This window comes from Rhamphochromis sp. 'chilingali' (assembly GCF_963969265.1).
Source record: "Rhamphochromis sp. 'chilingali' genome assembly, chromosome: 6".
NCBI classification, from domain to species: Eukaryota; Metazoa; Chordata; class Actinopteri; order Cichliformes; family Cichlidae; genus Rhamphochromis; species Rhamphochromis sp. 'chilingali'.
In genome coordinates, this window is record NC_137933.1 from 27,906,302 (window position 1) to 27,926,441 (window position 20,140).

At 39.6% G+C, this 20,140-nt stretch overlaps 2 protein-coding genes across 2 annotated transcripts in view; both read left to right on the forward strand.

Moving 5' to 3' along the window:
• Positions 1 to 1,508: 1,508 nt before the first annotated feature.
• On the forward strand, positions 1,509 to 13,229 carry smyd2a (SET and MYND domain containing 2a). Its single transcript, XM_080885078.1, has 12 exons — positions 1,509 to 1,792; positions 3,344 to 3,407; positions 4,143 to 4,253; positions 4,896 to 4,956; positions 6,242 to 6,369; positions 7,221 to 7,288; positions 7,797 to 7,899; positions 7,989 to 8,099; positions 8,845 to 8,965; positions 9,080 to 9,254; positions 9,645 to 9,753; positions 10,761 to 13,229. The coding sequence occupies exons 1-12, from the start codon at positions 1,620 to 1,622 to the stop codon at positions 10,842 to 10,844; spliced, it is 1,308 nt and encodes a 435-aa protein (XP_080741204.1). The 5' UTR covers positions 1,509 to 1,619; the 3' UTR covers positions 10,845 to 13,229.
• Positions 13,230 to 14,626: 1,397 nt separating this feature from the next.
• Positions 14,627 to 20,140, forward strand: part of cenpf (centromere protein F) — a 19,243-nt gene continuing 13,729 nt past the window's right edge. Inside the window, 17 exon segments of the mRNA XM_080884179.1 lie at positions 14,627 to 14,675; positions 15,566 to 15,739; positions 15,881 to 16,006; positions 16,369 to 16,439; positions 16,540 to 16,676; positions 16,992 to 17,083; positions 17,164 to 17,437; positions 17,543 to 17,745; positions 17,833 to 17,958; positions 18,063 to 18,191; positions 18,559 to 18,681; positions 18,796 to 18,931; positions 19,029 to 19,158; positions 19,250 to 19,529; positions 19,750 to 19,848; positions 19,850 to 19,907; positions 19,910 to 19,956. Coding sequence (XP_080740305.1) covers positions 15,578 to 15,739; positions 15,881 to 16,006; positions 16,369 to 16,439; positions 16,540 to 16,676; positions 16,992 to 17,083; positions 17,164 to 17,437; positions 17,543 to 17,745; positions 17,833 to 17,958; positions 18,063 to 18,191; positions 18,559 to 18,681; positions 18,796 to 18,931; positions 19,029 to 19,158; positions 19,250 to 19,529; positions 19,750 to 19,848; positions 19,850 to 19,907; positions 19,910 to 19,956 — 2,193 coding nt within the window. The 5' untranslated portion in view covers positions 14,627 to 14,675; positions 15,566 to 15,577.

Sequence of the window (20,140 nt, forward strand, 5' to 3'; positions counted from 1 at the left end):
TTCTGATCACGAGCTAAGGACCAGATCTACCACAGCTGACAGGACCCAAGATATGCAAACTGTGCAATGGTCCCCCTGGAGATTACACATAGCATCAAGATCCAAGCTGGGACAGCATACACTGAGAGGCACAATTTAGTGGCTGGGATAGTCAGAGCGCCTCACCTCTGTCAGTGCGCCCCAGGCAGCTGTGGCTATGTAGCTTGCCATCACCAGTGTGTGAATGGGTGAATCACTGAATGTAGTGTAAAGCGCTTTGGGGTCCTTAGGGACTAAGTAAAGCACTATACAAATACAGGCCATTTACCATAGTGTACAGGAACATCTGTGCCACATTTGGAATGAAAGTCCCCAAGTCCCAGTGGGAGACCTCACTAAAGGTGGTTGAGAACAGCAGGACTAAGATCCTGTGGGACTTCCAGTTCCAGACAGACAAGCAGCTGCTGGCCAACCAACCAGACATGTTGGTGGTTGACAAGGAGCAGAAGACCACAGATTGATGTGGCAGTCCCAGTGGACAGCAGCATCAGAAAGAAGGAGGACAGTAAAATAGAGAAGTACCAGGGGGTGAGGGAATAACTGGAGCAGATAGAAACATCAAAACAGGAAGCATCACAGGAAAAAAGAAAGTAAAGAAAATGGCATTTCAAAGACACAGATGTGAGTGAGGTGTATGAGACAATTTACAATAAGTTAGTGGGTAATATTCACTTGCTAAACTCCAATACATGCAATTGGAGTTGCATCAAATTATACTTTGTTTTTTTCTTTAGATAAGGACTCATAATAAACTGCTCCACTCCTCTCTGGCATCTCATTTTTACAATTAAGCCTTCCCAACATTTCAGCATCCACATTTTCATTGTCAGAATTTGAGATTCTTTCCAAAGCTTAGGGATTAGTGAGGTACAAGTAACTAGATCCACTATCAATACTCTTATTACGCACTTGTTTAACTGTGCTAAAGGACCTCCATCTTCAAGGGGAGACATCTGTGGTGACGTTGGCAAATCAGACTTAAATTATTGGCCCATACAATCCAAATCATCGCTCTAAAAATGAAAAACTTTGGCGCGATTCCATAATGCATGCACATAAGTCCATCTTTCTGTCCTACATTTCCAGCATGACACATCTTTAATTAAACCAATTTCATGTAATCTGAAAGGAGCGTAGTAATACCGATTAATGATTTTATCCTGAATAAATTTGCCCGTGGTATCCCTGACTAATTTTTTAAATATTGTTTTCCCATGACTCATTTTCAGATGCAGAGACAACATCTTTTTCCCAGGTCTTCTTTAGTTTGTTGCTTTATGTTACATTGTTGAAAGTTTTAAATAAGACAGTATGGTGTAAGTGCTTTTATGCAGTTTGATTTTTCTTCTTATACAATCTTTAATTCACCAGATATATTTTTAAATATTCAAGCGTTTCACGACAGAAGTGCAGCCGCACTGTCCTTACCGTCGCCTCTCCAGCAGGGGGCGATGGCAGTCGCTCCGGACACATGGAGGGGCAGGGAGGAAGAAGGAGCTCAGACAGAGGCTGATTAAAGCGGTCAGCAGTCACAGGTGGTGGTCTGTGTAAGGGACCGGAGAATCGTTACAAAATATACCATGAAGAACGAAGGCATAGAAGGGACGGAGAGGTTTCTGAGCCCGGATAAAGGCAGGGGCCTGCGGGCGTTGAGACACTTCGCGGTGGGGGAGCTGGTGTTCGCGTGTCCTGCCTACTCCTACGTGCTGACCGTGAATGAGAGGGGAGCGCACTGTGAACACTGCTTCACCAGGTAAAACTGCACCTCACCTCACTCAAACAGCTGACAGACCCCTCTTGTAACAGGTAGTTACGAGCAGGCGCCTTCCTCTGTGAAAAGGAGAACTGAGTGGAGCGGGTAACGTCCAGTTCACCGCCAGCTAACCTCATTACAGCTACGTTAGCAGTTAAACCCCTGTGCACCTACTCAGCTGATTAAAGTGGGTCAGTGAGACGAGCCAGCTCACCTGACAGATGCTGCAGCTTTTGTTTGTAGCACTGCGGAGTCAAGAGAGTAAAACACGAGTGGATTTTAAAACGATACAGTGCTTTTTAAGTACTGTGTATATACCCTATATAGTCTTAAATAGGTTATCAGTATTTACAGGTCGCATACTTGGTTAAAGGACCACTTGGTAAATTTGCAGCCCTATTGATGCCATAGTATAACGTGTCTGCTTGTCTTATACAACACGTGCTCTGGGCACAGACCTGTTAAAGATCCTCACTTGTCCCCCCAGAACGAACTACATAATGTTGTTTTTGTGTCTCCAGCTGTGCATGTAGCGGATGTCTGTATAATGTTGTGTGGCTTTATGGTAATTTGTAGTCATTTCCTCTCTCTACATGGGTGTATTGTGTCTCATAGTTATTATTTGTGTTTCTTAGACTTTTCTATTTAATTTAGATTTTCTGCACTATGTCTTGTCTTATTTTTTGTCTTCGTTTATATTTGTTGTTTTGCAACTTTTTGGGGATTAATTCTGGAGGGTGGGAGGGACTGTGTCCATGCACACACTTGACAAAGCGCTGCCTTTGTAATATCAGACTGCCAAAGCTAGCACGCTTGCACCAGTAACCGTGTAGGCTGTTGAGTGGCCTACAGCATTCAGAGAGCATCATGTGTAGGAGGAGTGTGTAGGCACACTTTATCAAAAACATGACAGGAAATTAGATTCAGTTTAATTTTAAAATCCCTTCACAACACTTTATAGCATTATATGAACTCACTCTCTGTGACACTCTTACTGACACTTTCTTACACACACATGCGTCCTACCAAAGAAGCCATTAAAAGGTTTGTAGAGCATTGAAAGGTTAGGGTGCTAAATATAGGCGTCCGTGTGTCCCAAAAGAGGAGGAGCCATGAGATGAGAAGTCAAGTCCAGGACAGGCGTGCACTGGAAGGCATGTACGCAAGTGTGTATATTTGCCCCGTGTTGTACCTTGTGCCTTATCTGACATAATTAGTGAACTGAAAATGTTTGTAGACGCTCCTGAGAATATAATCTGAAATTCAGATCCAATGCATGTGACCCAGATGTGATTAAAATTAAACTCTAAACATCTTTATGTTCCCTATTATGTCCCAGACGATAACAAACTGTCACGGCCTTCTCGTTCAATATCAGGTTGAATTTTTATTATTGTCATTTTTTTTAAGAAGTTGAAGGCTGTCACTATAAAGTTTATTCCCGTATCCACCATCCAGGTGTGTCATGTTGTTTCTTCATGTAGTTTAAAAGAAAGTGTCCCTTTTACGTACAGCAGTATCTGAATGTATTGCATCTTCGTGTCATTACAGGAGAGAAGACCTTTTTAAGTGTGGTAAATGTAAGCAGGCCTACTACTGCAATGTTGACTGTCAGGTAAGATGGTCATTTTGGTCTTTTTAATGGAGATTTTGAAGTCTTTTTGTAAGTTTCAAAAGTCAGCTCAAGGAACTGACTAGGACTAGGTGTCAGTTGGTACTTTATGTTCAAAAAAGTGCTCCTTTTGCTAGCTTAACATTAGCATGCTCTCTTGTGCAGATGCCTGCAAAGAGCCAATAATGCATTAGCAGCATGATGCAGCTGTGTCTGTCCTGTAAGCAGTTTGCACTTTAACAGTGCTCTCTTATTCTTTAGTGCAATAAAATTAATAACTGTATCTCCACTCCAACATTTTCCTTCCCTGCACATCAACTAACATCAGTGCAGGACCAACAGAGGCTCCAGTTAGATGTTTTCTATTTGTCCTCAATGAAGAACCTTTGTAAGACAAGTAGCAACATAACTGCAGCTGTAATGTGATTGCTGAATTTAGTGTAGTAACACATTACATTACTGAGTTATTGACAAATGTTCAGTTATTGACGATCTGTTTAGTTCTAGTGTGATGGTACAAATCAAACTCTGTACACTGCAGTAAAGTACAGACAGAGACAGAATGACGTTTGCCTCGGTCATTAATTTATCAGTGATTTACTCTTTGATGACAGAAATGTCCGTTTAATTCTCCTTTTCTTTGCTGTCTTAATTTTGCGTATCCTGTTGTTTTTCCTTTTATAACACTTATTCAGAAAAGGATAATTTACCACTTACTGTGTTTGTGTGTTTGCACAGAGAGGTGATTGGCCCATGCACAAGCTGGAGTGTGTAGCGATGTGTTCCTACGGGGAAAACTGGTGTCCATCAGAAACGGTCAGACTGGTGGCAAGAATCATCATGAAACAGGTGAAGTGACACAAAGAAGCAGGAGAAGTAATGTTTCAGTATCCAGAGAATACTCAGAGATGAACACTAAAATGAAAAAGGAAAAAAAAACTATGAGAGATATAGATGTTCTCTACATATTACGACATAACAAAAATAAAGAGTTATGGTTAAGACGCCGTAATTACCATTTGGATGAATAACACAGCAAGAAGAGGAAGGAGCAACAAGCAAACCTTAAAATAAATATCTGAGTGAAATATGATCTGGGTCTTCACAATAATCTGACTCGACTCATCACTTTAATTTACATAGTTTTCCATGCGCAGTGTAATCACACATGTAGTTTAGATTAAAATGAACAGTCGTTGTGCAGTGTTAACATGGCCTTCTTGTGTCGTAATTTGACCACAGCGTTTAAATGTAGGTCTTATCTTGGTTGATGACAATGCTCATGAACACTGCTGTCCCTGAGCTGTGCTTGGAAGCTGCTGTATTACCATAAAGATCTTTAATGTCTAAACTCAGCTGAACGTTTATACTAGAACTGTCTGCAGGTAATTTAATTCAGCGTAAAGGGAAAATTAAGTTTAGTTTATATCGTTACATCATTATGCGATCGCTATGATTCAGGTTTTTTCATTAAACACTGTCATTTTGCAGAGAGCCACAACAGAGCGAACTCCCTCAGAAAGGCTGCTACTGCTTAAAGAGTTTGAAGCTCGTAAGTTAACGTTTGTGTGTGAGTGTGAATACATAAGCATACACTTTAGTTAGACATTCATGCACTTTTTGTGTGTGTGTGTGTGTGTGTGTGTGTGTGTGTGTGTGTGTGCGCGTGTGCGTGTGCGTGTGCGCGCGCTATCTATGTCTCTGCAGTTGTGGCAGTGTGTCTATTAATATCCTCAGCTGTAGCCTCCAGTCCTGGTTCTGTCGCTTTCATTCACTCCAAGTGTGCAAAGCACTGGGGATCTAAATCCCAAGCTTCTGGCTTCTGTAATTTCATGTTCTCTCCCTTCCTTTAACAACTACTGCCACTGTGCCCTTGAGCAATAAACTCATCTATCGTCACTGGGAAACTGTGATTATACTGAGATGCACTTATCTGTTAATATAACTCAGTTTTAGCTCATAATTAAGAAACTAAACTCTGCTGAGCCTGTTTTCGAGCAGCAAGATTTACAGGGCATTTTTGTTTCTGTTTTCTGCAGTTGTTCTAACTGCTTTACTAATGTGCAACTTTCAGGTTTTAATGAAGTTAAACACAGTGAAACAGGTCCCATTGGTCGTAATCTCACACATGCACGAGCTCTGGTTTCCCCGAAGTGCCAACAAACGGTTTCCTGTGCTCCATTTGGGATTATTATTTAGTCTGAACTGTTGTTTCCGGCTCAGATGTGTCACCACGGGATTGTTAGAGAATTAACCTTCATACTTGTCCCTCATGCGAACCAAACAAATGGTTGGCCAGCTGCTGCCTGCTGCTACTCGTCTGTGTCTGAGTGGGTTTGTGTGATTGGCAAAGACAGACGGCTCATAGTGGTGCTGTGTTTAACACTTATTAACACTGAGGTGTTCTCATCTGCTTACCGTTTGGAACCAGATTATTATTATTATTATTATTATTATTTGAATCATCAGTTTAATGCATATATTTCTTTATGCTTGGAAAAAAAGATCAAATGTTTTGCAAGAGGTCCAGTGTAACTGAATGGTCAAATGTTATATTGATATTTACGTTTTGCTGACTTAAATATCAAACTTTAAGTCAGCTGCTTGTTCACTTTTTCCTGCCAATGAGAGACAACTCAGTAGTACATGTTTATTATTTACATGTTTGGTTCTCTTTTAAATAAATGTGAATAAATTTAATTAAATAAATCTCAGTAATGTTAAGCCCAATGTCTGGTCTGTTATATTGTCAGTTGCTTTTCATGTAATTATTAATTTTCTCACTTCTTTGTCAGCCCTTTGTCCCTTATTCTTTTTAATCTTTTTCTCTTTGACAGATTTAGATAAGATGGACAGCGAAAAGGAGGAGATGAACCAGACAGACATAGCAGCGCTGCATCACTTCTACTCCAGACACATCAGTAACCTTCCTGATGAACAGGCTCTCACGGAGCTATTTGCACAGGTATCAATGAAGAAACACCAGATGGCTGTTCGAGTTGTCAGTGAACCAATGGATCCAAAAACTAAAATCTCATGGCGGCGCCAATGCAGTGTTTACCTTTATCACTGAGACTGCTACATCAGCCATTCCCTGCCCACAGTCTGCATTATTTTCCATTATTTTTATGGTACTAAACATATTTCTGCATGACATCACTACACTGCACTGGTTTGCCTTTTTGACAGTCAACAGTGCAGAGAGACTGGAAACATGCAGCACAGCTGGTCTCAAATGGTGGAGATTCAGGTTACAGTTAGTGGTGTGCACTTTAACCTGGACACCCTGACGCAGATGCAGCTACCCTGTTTCTGAATTTGTACCTTGTTCGTATGGCAGCGCTTTTCCCAAACACCTGATAATCCGTACTTGAACACTAGCTTAACATCAGTTGATTTCAAGCCTTCTCCCACTAAGAATCTTTATTTCATACTGTTTGGGGGTTAGGGGAACTTGGAACCATCTCTTCATCTTTCAGCCCTCCATCCATTCTCAGTTGTCCTGCACTTGTAGGCAGAAAGACATAAAGGAGTGCATGTTTGTTTTAACTAGGCTCTGTATCACACGCCCACTGATTCTTTGCCATTTAACTCTGCAGCTTTGAGCGCTTTAATTTTATCTGTCTGGCAGTGGGCTGTCTCCCACCTCTTCAAGCTACATCAATGGAAACCTCTTTGGCCTGTTATCACACAGCTGCATTTAATCTCCACTACCAGAATTTCCTCCTCCTCACTGAAGTGGGTGGCACGGCACAGCCGAGGCTGATGCAAGTTGTGTTTTCGTGTTGCTGAACCCTGCTTTTTTTTTTCCTTCAGGTTAATTGTAATGGTTTTACCATAGAGGACGAGGAACTCTCACATCTGGGATCAGCTGTTTTTCCTGAGTAAGCAGCTAACATGTCGTCATCATTCAGCGCTCTGTGTGGACATTTTAGGAGATTAAATTCAAAATAAATTCCTCTTTTCATTCCCCTGAATATGTCATCCCACTTTCTCAGTGACAGTTCGCCTGTTTTATAGGAGGTTTTTATATTTATAGATCACTTTATTTATTTTGTCTGTTTATTTCATGCTATGTGAAGCATGTACAAGCAACTGTTTATGGTCATTTTACATATTACTACTTCATAGCTGACAACAATTCTACCAAGAGGTATCTGATCAGCCACTAAAATACCTTAAAAACTTGGAAAAGCGAATAGTGCTCACACTTGGCTGCCCTCTTGAATACAGTTTACAAAAAATAAAAGTATTCATGGCAGAACTGCATGTGATACCCCACAGAGCTGTAGTACCAGTGTCACAGAGCTGCTAAATGTAGTGTTTTATCAGTGTCTTTTTAATTTTACAGCTTTTCTCTCACTTGTCTCTCTCACTCCTTCTTCCTTCCAGTGTAGCACTGATGAATCATAGCTGTAGTCCCAATGTCATAGTGACCTACAAAGGCACAGTAGCTGAGGTCAGAGCTGTTAAAGAGATAAACCCTGGAGAAGAGGCAAGTAAATACATCATTTTGAAACCTTCAATTACAGAAGTGTAAAAGTCTCTTATTGTAGGTTGTTTTTGTCATGTCTCTCTCTGTAGATATTTAACAGCTACATAGACCTGCTCTACCCCACAGAGGACAGGAAGGAGAGGTTGCTGGATTCCTATTTTTTCACATGCCAGTGCACAGAGTGCACCTCCAGGTCTAAGGTACTGTGAGTTTATCTCTTAGGAGCGCATATATTTTTGATATCTTGAATGGGAGTCTGGTACCAACAAACAATTTAGTTTGAGGACTAAAACAGCAAGTACATTATCTGGGTCAGTTATTAGCTGTGTGTTGGGGAAATGCAGCAGGATCATTGTCCTCATTGTGCCAACCTGTGCTTCCTCCCACCTTTGTTTCAAACGACACCTTACACTGTCAGAGATGTGGTGGCTGTGTCCCAGTTCCACATTATAAACTAGTGTACTGTATGGGTACTAATGCAGTCTTTTGTTTATATGCGTCAGTCTTCATAGCATGTTCTGTTTAGAATAGAAATGGTACTTAGCATGTGACAAGATGTTTTTGCATCATTTTGACTTCTGCACATTTTTACATTTGGAATGAAATCTGAAAGTTTCAGAAAAACTAAAATCCCTCCTTAGGTCTTTTTTGGTTTTACTGGAATTGCCTTTTAATGATATCTGACTGTAATTAGCTTACTTTATGCACTGCATTATGAAGCAGTGACTTAATGTTGTGCTCTAAAATCCAAGCAGAACTACTGGTTAATGCATACTGAGATATTTGTATGTCTAATTTTGTTTCTTTCCCAGTGTGCTGTTGTCAGACAGTACAGCTGTTTATATTTGGTACTCTTATGTTTTAACATAGCTTCCCCCAAAGACTGTCTTGTATAAGATGCAATGTTATAAAACTCGGTATTATTTTTTTTCACTCTGTCTTTAGGACAAGGCAAAAATGGAGATCAGGAAGCTGAACCCTCCGCCAGAAACTGAGGAAATCCGATCCATGGTCCGTTATGCCAAAAATGTCATTGAAGAATTCAGGCGTGCCAAACACTACAAAAATATCCTTCTCTTATTATAATGTATTCTCGTCTTTCTCCTGATCTCTGACAGCTTTGCTGCCTCCTCTTCTTGCGCTGCCTTTTCTGTGTCATTATTTCTTGACTCTCTTGCACCCCCCAGTGAGCTGCTAGAAATGTGTGAGCTCAGCCTGGAGAAGATGGGAGCTATATTTGCAGACACAAATGTCTACATGCTGCACATGATGTATCAGGCCATGGGGGTGTGCCTGTACATGCAGGACTGGGATGGCGCTATGAGCTACGGAGAGAAGATCGTTCAACCGTACAGGTAAATCGATCTGTTGGAAATTCAAGTCATAAAGACTAGATTAATTCAATCACTGTCTACAATGGTACATTATAATTTGTAACTGTATCAAAGTTGTTTTCGTATTGCATAAAAAGAAGAAAAACTTGTTTTTATCTTGTAAGCCCTGCACTAAGAGTCTTGGAGATAAAGCAGACACTTTGTTCCTCTCTTTCTGATTGTATTTTACCAGTTGCTATGGGTCTTTCTTGATTTGTCACCTTAACTAAGTTATCCACTCCCATAACCACCTTTTATTCTTATTCCTTTAAGCTGGGTACATGTACAGTAAACTACCAAAAATGTGGTTTTAACTTTTTTTTTTTACGATGATGTTTTCAGCTCATTTTGATGATTATGTTCTTTCTGCAGTGTTCACTATCCAGCGTATTCCCTGAATGTGGCGTCTATGTATCTGAAGCTAGGGCGTCTGTATTTGGGGCTCGAGAAGAAGACCCAAGGAGTCAAAGCTCTGAAGAAGGTGAATGCATGTATAAATATTTGGTGTATTAAAAGATCAATTGCGTAAGCAGTTGGCTGCAAAAGCATTTGAAATGCAACAAGCGACCACGGAGAGACCGATGAGTGGACAGTTGTTCATTCTTTGTCCTGTTTTTGTGTCTTATGAGCATCTCTGCATGTACTAGAACTAAGTCAGGGTGGAAATGGAGTAGACGTAGTCCCATGAGCAACTAAGTAAACCCCATGATTCATGATTCAGTGGTCTGTTGGGCAATGTTTAACAGTGGTAACCTGAAGTAAGGAATTTGAACCCACTCTGTTACAGTGTTGCTTGAGGTTTGTGGACATTTGTTTATGCACAGCTCTCTTAAGGTCCCTGCACAACATTCCAGTTTGAGATTTGCTGCTGTGCTTGGAATCATTGTCCTGTTTCATGACAGTCTTGATAGTAAGGCTTTGACTATTGGGCAGATGGTCTCACATATGACTCTAGAATATGTTGGTATACATAGAATATGTTGGTCACAGTCAACCGGAGACCGCAAGGTGCCCTGGTCCTCTAGCTTGTGGCTGTAAATAATCACCCTTTCTCCAACCATACTTGTTCGTTTTATTTCTGAGTGTACTTTAGCATTTAACATGCTACCTGGGGTCTGTAGCATCTGAGCCATATAGCTCTTAGGTTTTTTGCAGTTTTGGTGAGCAGTGAATGATCTGACTTCTGGTGAATTTGAAAGGACCTCCACTCCTGGAAAGATCACTCCAGACCAGTAAACTGCCAAAACTATTTGTTTTATAGAAGCAGCCACACTTGTTCATCATCAGTTAATCAAGTACAGTTGAGCAGCAGGACCTGGCTGCTACTTACCCTCTTAAATCTAGCGGAAGCAGTAAATGTTTTGATACATTGATTTTAACTTTGGTGTCTGAAGCTACATCACTGTATTGACATTCAAATGCTATTACATTCAACATTTGATCAGCTGTCAAGGCAAACGTGCATCTAATCTGTTTTTCTGTCTTCAGGCTCTCGCTGTCATGGAGGTGGCTCATGGAAAAGATCACCATTATGTAGCTGAAGTCAAACGTGAAATTGAGGAGCAGAAGTAAAAAAGAGGAGCTGAAGGAGCAAAAAGAGTAACGAGAGTCCGCAATGAGGGACCTCTCCAAAAGCAGCAACAACAAAATACACATCACAAATGCATGGCATGCATTGTTTACCTCTTCAGTTTTTAAATATTTTTGTTCACTCCGTTTCTTCTGCTTCTCTGTGAGCAGTCTTCACTCCTTAACTCATGGATGAGGACCACGTTTTGTATCTACAGCCGCCTACTTCCTGTCAGACCTGGATAAAAAATGGAGACACATTGGGGTTGCATTGTTTGAATGAGAGGAATACAGCATCTGATTTGTTTCTCATCCAAACTTGAACTACATTTAAAATGTTGGTTTTGGTTTCTTTTCATACATTGCATAAAAACAAAATCCCACCATTAGAAAGATGAAAACATTTTTTTATGCAGCCTTTCTTAAGATACAAAGCTTTTATGTGAACGGTCTATTTTCTGAAGCCCAATTTAAATTTTTTTGTCCTTTTCCTGGTGAGTCTGATTCATTCACTGTTTTGTGGACCTGTCAATTAACAGTTTCCTATCCTTTTTCTTTGGCAGCAGTTATGGCTACGCAGCGTCGCCCCGGGCAGTTGTTCATGATTTAAAATTTTGTACAAAAAAGTGAACAGTTGTTACTCACAGCTGATGCATTTTTAAATCCTCAGATATTCTGGCTTCTTTCGTTCATGTCTAAACTGTGAAAATGTGACCATGCATCGTGTACTCTGTAGCACCAGAGAGGAGAATGCAAAGAACTATTCCTTAATGAATAACAAGTATCTTTTGCTCGTTTAAAAGAAGCAGGAAGTGTTGCATGTTTGACTGTTCATGTTTTCTTTGTGTGTGGCTTTTTCTTTTCTTTTCTGTGTCTTCTACTGGGGCTTGTTGACCAAATAGGCCACAGGTTAAACTGGCAAGGAACCAGCTATTCAGTCTGTTCAGTGTATCATTAAATCGGGGTGCTGATATGTGACCAGTTTGCCTCTTAAGTCACAGTGAAGACATTGGTACTATGATCCTGGATCAGAGTCCCTTTGCTCTCAGGAATAAAAGGGGGCAGCACAGTAGCTTTTATTGCCTTTTTGTCAAGAGATGCATTATTAAACTTTGTTGGTATTTTCTTCTTCCAGACGCAGCATCGATGCAGAAATGACCTATACAGTTGTAGACAGGATGGTAAAATACACTAAGATAGCAAGGTGTATAGCTTTTACAGTAATAAAGTAGAGGGTGGCATCCTTAACTTCTACATTTTATTGTCAAGAATTGGTGTAATATTTCATACAAAGAGAAGTGCGTCTTTTAATCTAATTTGTGCACACTTGTAAGCTAATTCAAACCGTAGTTTAAAACCGATGGTAACAGTTCCACATTTTAGGAAGTGCTACCTTTAGCAAGAATGCGTGTTGTAAAAGCATCTGTGGGTCATTAAAACAGTAGTTGGAGTTTAAACCCCCAAATGGGAGCTGTTATAGATCACCAAACTGTACTTCTGCTTTAGGGTTGACTAAAATGTATAAAAATACTAGGTGGCTGTGTTTAAGGTGTGTTGTTGGGAGGAAGACTTAAAAGTAATTAATGCAAAGATTATCACCAGGGCCTTTGTTGCACTCAGATTTTGTATTGTTTTTATGACACAATGATGTCAAATGGCAAAAATGTAAGCACATTTTATTTCATTTAAGCAGTTTCTGCAAGTGGACGCTTGGCCTTGCTGCCGTCTTCATTTTGCACTGCCAGAAACGATTCAGTTCTGTCGTTCTTTAAATGCATGTAGCTTCACTCTTATCTCATTTACTATGGAAACAGTTTAATGCTTAACATAAAGGTGGCAAACTGATAGTTGGAAATAAACCATTTGAAAGTCATTTTTGTAGCAAGCTGTGCAAATGTGACTCTGTCACCTGCAAAAATGCATCTAAAAGGTGCCTGCCTTACAGTTTTGCCTTGGTAACCCAAAAACACAGTTTGAGCAATTTCACCTTCTTTATTTTTGTCTTACTGCTAAAAGAAAAACACAATGTAAAGATAGGTTGTAGGCTTGTTTGCACAGGTCAGTAACCTATGTATCTAAACTTTCTATTGGCCAGAATTGAGCATTGTGTTTAATTTTGGTCAAAGACTTCGAAAATACAGTTATATATTTTGTGTTTTTACTCTGTCAGTAAAGATAAAACCTGTGGCACCAATATTGAAACGGCATGTAAGCCAGGCAAAGGGTAATTGGAAGGCCACCTGCACACTGTTTTCTCTTCTTTCTGTAATGAACTGTTATCTTTATCAGGCATGAATATTATTCTATTGGAATGCATAATCGAAAAAAATCAAGCCTCTGGCTCTTTCTGTACCGTGTCAGTGGAAATCAATAAATGACAGTATCGCACTTTGTTCTGTATTCTAACATTTTCTTCTGAATCTTTTTTTAAGCAGCACATCTAAAGCTACATGTCCTGATTGCATAAAGAAAGCAGATATGTTAACAGAAGGGACTAATCTGATTCATAGAACAGACGCTGGCCTGATTAAGTCTGTCTGTGGAAGCAGTAGTGATGCAAGTTAGACTAAAAACTTTTTTCCAGTAGAAATCTTTGTTGAATTTGTCTTTTATTTGAGGACTAGGCTAAAAACTTCACCTGGTATGAAGCTGTGGCATCTAGGTTAGGTTAGAAATACTGCTAGACATATTTCTTTTAGAATTTGCCTTTTTAAGCGACATGTTTAAAAAGATTTTTGTTTGGAAACAACTGAACTGATATTTTTCAAGTCACAATATATATGACGAGTACCAGTCAGGTTTCAGAATCAACCATAGCACAGAAACGGCTCTTATGACCAGAAGATCAACAGTGATTGATCTGCAGGTCATCTTTGTTCCCTGCTGCCTTCAACACTGCTCACCATGACATTTTAACTCAAAGGCTTTATTATTAAGCTGATTTTTATCACATCTATAGGATAATAGATTCTGTGTCTATGTTAGTAATTTTAGATATACTACCGAAATTATTCAAACAGGTGTTCCTCAAGGGTCAGTACTTGGTCCATTACTCTTTAACCTTTACTTGTTCCTACATAGTACTGTCATAAATAATCATAATATATTCTACCATTCTTATGGAGGTGATATGTAGTTGTACTAAAATTTTCCTTTGATGATCTAACCCCTGTTCAAGCTAATAACCTGCACTGATAACATAAACTACTGTCTCAAAACCTTTTCAAACTGAGTGAGATGAAAATGTTTGCTCTTATTTGTGAAAAATGTGTTCATATTTATCCCGTTCTCTAAAACACAGTGAGCAAGTCAGGAGTCTTGGAATTATTTTGGACAGTGATCTCAATTTTGATAATCAAATTAACAAGACCAGAACTGCTTTCTACCACTTATAAAATATATCTAAGGTTGGAAAAGGATTATTTCAAACTGAATCTGAGGAACAGGTCCATGCATTCATCTCAAGCAGGTTACACTACTGTAACACTTTATTTACAGCATAATCAGAATCATTTGTAGGACGACTTCATTTTGCAGCAAATTTCTACACAGAAGTAAAAACAAAAACAAAAAAAGTGTTTCATGCTAAGAGGTGTATTTTACACACGAGTGGGACGTGCGCTTAGTGAGTATTTATAAACTCCTACTACTTGGTGTCGCTGTGGACACAAAGAGTAGCGAACCAATCCGCGTTCGTGGCGCAGCTGACGACGTAACAGACAGCCAATCGACACGGAGCTTCGCGGCTTGCCGTTTCCTCTGTTGAATTTTGAATTTTTCAACGAGAGCGACCCAAACAGTAGGAGAATTTGATAAAGGAGCATCGCGCCCAAAGTAAGTGCAGCCAGCCTGAGTCGTTACTGCTATGTGATTTATTTCAATTTCGAGTTAACTGTCTAATATACTAATATAGAATCTGCACTAATCTTTAGCCCCTGTCTGGATAATTTACGATTTAAATAAAAAATATATATCGATGTCATATTTGCTGAGAGCATGCTCTTCAGAAAGCTAACGTTAAACAGAAACTAAGCTATGTTTTGATCATATCCAGCTTTTAAATAAATTGACTTCTAATACGTGTTTTGTGGTTGTATTCAGTAATTTAATCGGGCATCATTTACTACGTAAACTCTGTAAAGTAGCTTCTAGCTAGCTAATCTTTAATATTAAACTAAAACCTGCTCAGGTCAGATGATGGGCTGTAATTTTCTTTTCACCGGTATAACTATTAATACTCATTTCTTGTTATAAAATCTGAGGTTAACTTTACGTAGTTATAGTTACACTTAGTTGCTTTGACTGTCAGCGTTGATAGAAGACACAGCTTTGAAGGGACTTTAGCCTCATGTGAACTGTCTGTTCACACTGAAGACGAAAACGTTTCATTATGTCTGCATAACAAAGCATAGTGTGAATTTCTGTGGCACTACCAATGTTTAAAATGGACATTTAGCCTTTTTCGTGTCTAAACTGATGCTTTTTCTTCTTTGTATATTGCTATTATTGTTATATGTACCGAAGGAAGATAAATATTGATTAGCAAACATTTGTTGATCTGATCATTGGTCACTGCCAGTAAATATTATTATTTACTTATAGGGCAGTCAGCTAGGCCAGTATCAGTCCTTGATTCCCTAAAAATGTTTTTAAATTTTAAACTAGGTATATTTATCAGCTCGTCATCAATTCATTACTTTTATATAAATGGATATATGTTTTAGTAAGGTTAAACCATGAGCTGGGCGGTGGAGGAGTGGAAGGATGGACTTCCAGGGAAAGCCCTGCAGAAGATCCAGGAGATGGAAGTCCAGCTGGATAAACTGAAGAAGGAGAAGACACAAAAGCAGTTTCAGTTGGACTCCTTAGAAGCTGCACTCCAAAAACAAAAGCAAAAGGTCAACATTTATCAGAAGTGCTTGAACAAATGTGTTTTGTGAGAAACAAACTGACACATCTATTTGAAAAGATACCCAATCAAAACATTTAAAATAAGCTTGAGAAATACTTCTCCTACTCATATGAGTCTATTTCTCCAGGTGGACAGTGAACGTACAGAGACGTCTGCTTTGAAGAGAGAAAACCAGTCTTTATTAGAGTCATGTGACTCTCTAGAGAAAGCTCGGCAAAAGGTTGTACATGATCTTGGAGTCAAAGAACAGCAGGTCAGTTTCTGATGAGAGGAAGAAGCATTTGATCATTGCAGGATAAACCTAGTTTCAGATCTAGATTAACATGTATTCAACAGTAAAGCTGAAAGGTGTTAGTTAATAGCCACTGTTCATCACATGTATAATTACAGACGCTCATATTGAAGTGTGTTTTCCTGTTAGTGTGTCCCGCCCTTTTTATTTGTGAGCAAGTTATATCTGAAGATAAAACTTTAAAAACAACTTATGTTACGGAGGAATTATTTATTTTTCAGCTTGGGAGTACAGATTTGCATAAATGGTACTCAAGTGACAAGCTCACAAGCCTGATATCCAACTAATGTTTTTGTCTAACTGAATTGTCTTCCTAAACGTAGGTGAGCTACCTGGAAGGTCAGCTTAACTCCTGCAGAAAAACCATTGAACGACTCGAACAGGAGCTCAAGAAGTGAGTTCAGTTATGCGTCTCTCTCTGTGCTGTTGTATGACTCAGAGTGATAAATTCAGTGATTTATCAAGACCTTGATGAGCACCTTATATCTGCTCAGGCACAAAAATGAACTGGATCGTTCCCAGCCTGCTGGCTCTTCCTCACTGTCATCATCCTCCTGTGAGCTGCAGACCTACGCCACTCCACAGAAGAGTTTTCAGACACCAGCATCGATCCCAGCCTACAGACAGCATGGTATTAAAATGTGTTTTTATCTTCAGGGAGTCTGCAATTCATTCTGTGTTCTTATTTATTTATTTATTTATTTATTTATAAGCAAGTAAACATTTGATTTACAGACTTTTCTCACTTTTCTTTTAATATACATTTCTGTGTTCATGTGTAGGCTTATCGCAGTTATTTCTAGAGTGTCTCTGTCTCTAAAAATGTATATAGAATCATTTTTGCATTCAGACATCTTTTTTTTTTAAGCTCCATCTGTTAAGGAGTCACTGTTTTCTAAATGACTGAATAAGTTTACTTTGGATTTGAATTGTGTGTCTTCCATAGATAATAGACTAGAGGAGCTGCAGGAGAAATACAACCAAGAGGTAGAAGAAAGAAAAAGACTGGAAAGTGAACTCAAAGTCTTGCAGGTCAAAGTAAGTGCTATAAATAAATCTATTTTTATAATTATGAGCATTTATTTCTTAGTAGTTTTAATATTTCTCATCTTCTCTAGCTGTTGAATCAGTCTTCAGTCAGTGTAAGTCACAAGGACATTGCTGCCCGACAAGCCGGGTCTTCCATTTTCCCATGGCAACAGCAGGATTCTGCCCATCGCCGCCAGTCTCAGGACATAATGGAAACACCTCTAAAGAGGCGAGGGACATCCCTTTGGGACGCCCATGAGGAGACGCCGATCAAACCCAGCCAGCGGATGAGCTCTTCCAGAGCAGCACCGAGTCCCAGTGGATCCTCTCAACAGATGGAGCAGCTAAAGACTTTGAACCAAGGTATTTTGTTATAAAGTATTTTATAATTAGTATGTTGGGTATTGTTCGGTGTTTAGTAACTTTTGCTTTACACTTCTTTTTTTGTGGTTGTTGTTCTTTTAACAGAGCTGCGTGGCCATGTGTCAGAACTAGAGAGGAACTTAGCCAATCAGGAGAAGGAAATTCGTAACCAAGCGTCCAAACTGCAGGACCTTCAAACGCAGCTGAACCAGGCCCGCAAAGACCTCAGCGAGCGGGACAGAGACCTGACCAAGGCCAAACACGAGCTGAGTCAGGCCACAGACCGACACCAGCAGGTCGAGTCCAAGGTAGGCGACATTATTTTATTCTGCTTAGCAGTAAAGAGCACAAGTTAATCACTAGCAAAGTTGTCTAATGAGTTGAGTTGTTTTTAGTGTTCATCGGTTGAGCAGAAACTAAAACAAGTCACTGAGGAGATGAGTTGCCAGAGGCACAATGCTGAAAGCTGCAGACGGGCACTGGAGCAGAAACTCAAGGACCAAGAGAGAGACAGTCAGAAGGTACAACAGTGGGAAATATTTTAGTCTTTTAAGATTTTTATTAATAATGAAGTTTTTAGAATTTGGTTTATGAATTGTGTTCGTACCTGTTATATTTTGTGTAGGAACTTGCCCAGCTGCAGAGTTCCCATCATGCTTTGGATCAGCAGCTAAACCAGACCAGAACCAAGCTGACCCAAGAGATCCAACAGGCCAAAAAAGACCACAACATACTGCAGGCAGACATGGAGAAGGTAGATTTGTAACATCGCACCAGCACATTTATTAAAAGATTAAAGCATTTCTACTTGGTGATTTTGTTGGACGAGGCCTAATTAAAATCTTTTTATAAGTGTGAGTCGTGTAAAATTAGTGCTCACTGACTTTGTGAATGTTGTGCATTTGATGAACTGTTGAAGATGCAACTTTAATTTTGTTTTTAGTTGTATTTTTAGTAGTCAGTTTTTAAGTTAACAAAAAGATGTGTAATGAAAAAAACCCACCACATCCTGAGTGTGTTTAGGCTTTCAGAGAGGAGCGAAAGCCACAACCCTAGAGGAAAAGTATTTAATGTATCTTAATTGCCTTGACCTTAATTTGTATCACACTGCTCCTTTTTAGATGTGCTTCCAGAAGAAGCAGATGGAGAAGGAGATGGAGGAGCAGAAACAGAAGCTGCTGAGGTCAGAACAAAGCCTTCAGGCCTGTCAGACCAAAGAGCAGGACCTCCGCGAGAAAATGGAGGTGGGCTGAAAATCCGTTTGCTGTAATTGTGAATTTGCAGTTCTGCTTTTAGTGCACTTCTCATCATTGTAGGGCATGGATTCATGTTATCCACTCATTTCTTCATCCCTCCAGGAGCTGCAGAAAGAGAAGAACAGTATGACTGTCCAGTTGGACCAGAGCAACAGGCGCCTCTCTCAGCTGGAAGAAGAGAAGAAGAGTTCAAACCAGAGCCTCAAACGTACCCAGGGACTGCTAGATGATCTCAAAGGTAAATTTGTTTTAGGGATGTCAGAAGTAGCGGTTAGTCTTGAGAATTAATCTGAGGTTATTTTAATCTTAAACTGATTTGTCTTTTGGATCTTTAGCTAAATCTGAAGGGCAGGCAGAGGAGCTGAAGAAACTTCAGTGTAAACTGGAGCAGCAGGCTCAGACTTCAGCACGTGAACAGGAAAACTTAAAGAAAACACTTTCTGATGCAGAGACCAGAAATGACAGGTAATCATCATTTCATTTTCATAATCAGCATTGTGGAGTAGGAATAATACATTTTGTTATTAATCCTTGTAAATATTTAATTTCACTGTAGATCTCAGAATGAACTCCAGAAACAGAAACAAGAGTCAGAGAGGCTGAGCAACAGGGTGACGGTGCTAGAGAAGGAGAGCCAAGAGTTGAAATCCAACCTCTCTGCGAGTCAGAATGAATGTAAGGAACTGAAACGAGAACATCAAGCTCTGCTGGACTGGAAGAATGAGAAGGAGAGCTTAATTAATGAAACTGAAGCTGTGCAAAAGGAGTTCGCAGACAAAATTACCAGCTTGGAGAGTAGTCTGGGCTCCCTAAACGAGGCTAATGATGAACTTCAGGTAAGGAGCAGTGGTTTCTAGACTCTTGTTTAAACTGAAAAGTAGAAAATTCGATTGCCTGGTGTCAGAATTAAGTTTTTTGCTGATATTCTGATAAATAGCTTTAATTAAACTAATTTTTACTTAGTGTCAAGAATAACCACAGTACAAAATCTACTGTAGCAGCAGCCTTGAAGTAGATTATCCCTCACCCTGAATACGTTTTCTTTCATTACTGCAGAAGAAGCTCACGTGTGTAGAGGGAGAAAAGGCCAGTCTGTCTGCTCACATTGATTCCCTGAAGGGAGAACTCCTCAACAAGTGCACAGATCTGGAGGAGGAAGGCGCATCAGTACAAGGAGCTTCAGTCTCAGTTCTCTGAGGCTGGACAGAAACATGCTAAGACTTGGAGAACATAGGAGTGCAGGTGGCTCAGCTTGAAGCACAGGTGACTTATAGTTATTTATTTTTTATAGTCTTTAAAATATTTATTTGAATTTCATTAGCAACCATTATTGGAATAAATCATGGACAAACATCCGACCCCTAATGAAAGCTGCTTCTTAGGCTCCATTTTTACGAGAAATGTTCTATAGGAAAGTGAAATTTTGAAAGTGGTAATACAAAAATAT

Bases quoted from the DNA above. Each gene is read 5' to 3' on its own strand.
- smyd2a (XM_080885078.1), top strand. From the start codon at position 1,620: ATGAAGAACGAAGGCATAGAAGGGACGGAGAGGTTTCTGAGCCCGGAT. The intron at 3,408-4,142 runs GTAAGATGGTCA...GTGTTTGCACAG, and splicing joins ACTGCAATGTTGACTGTCAG to AGAGGTGATTGGCCCATGCA. The intron at 7,900-7,988 runs GCAAGTAAATAC...CTCTCTCTGTAG, and splicing joins AGATAAACCCTGGAGAAGAG to ATATTTAACAGCTACATAGA.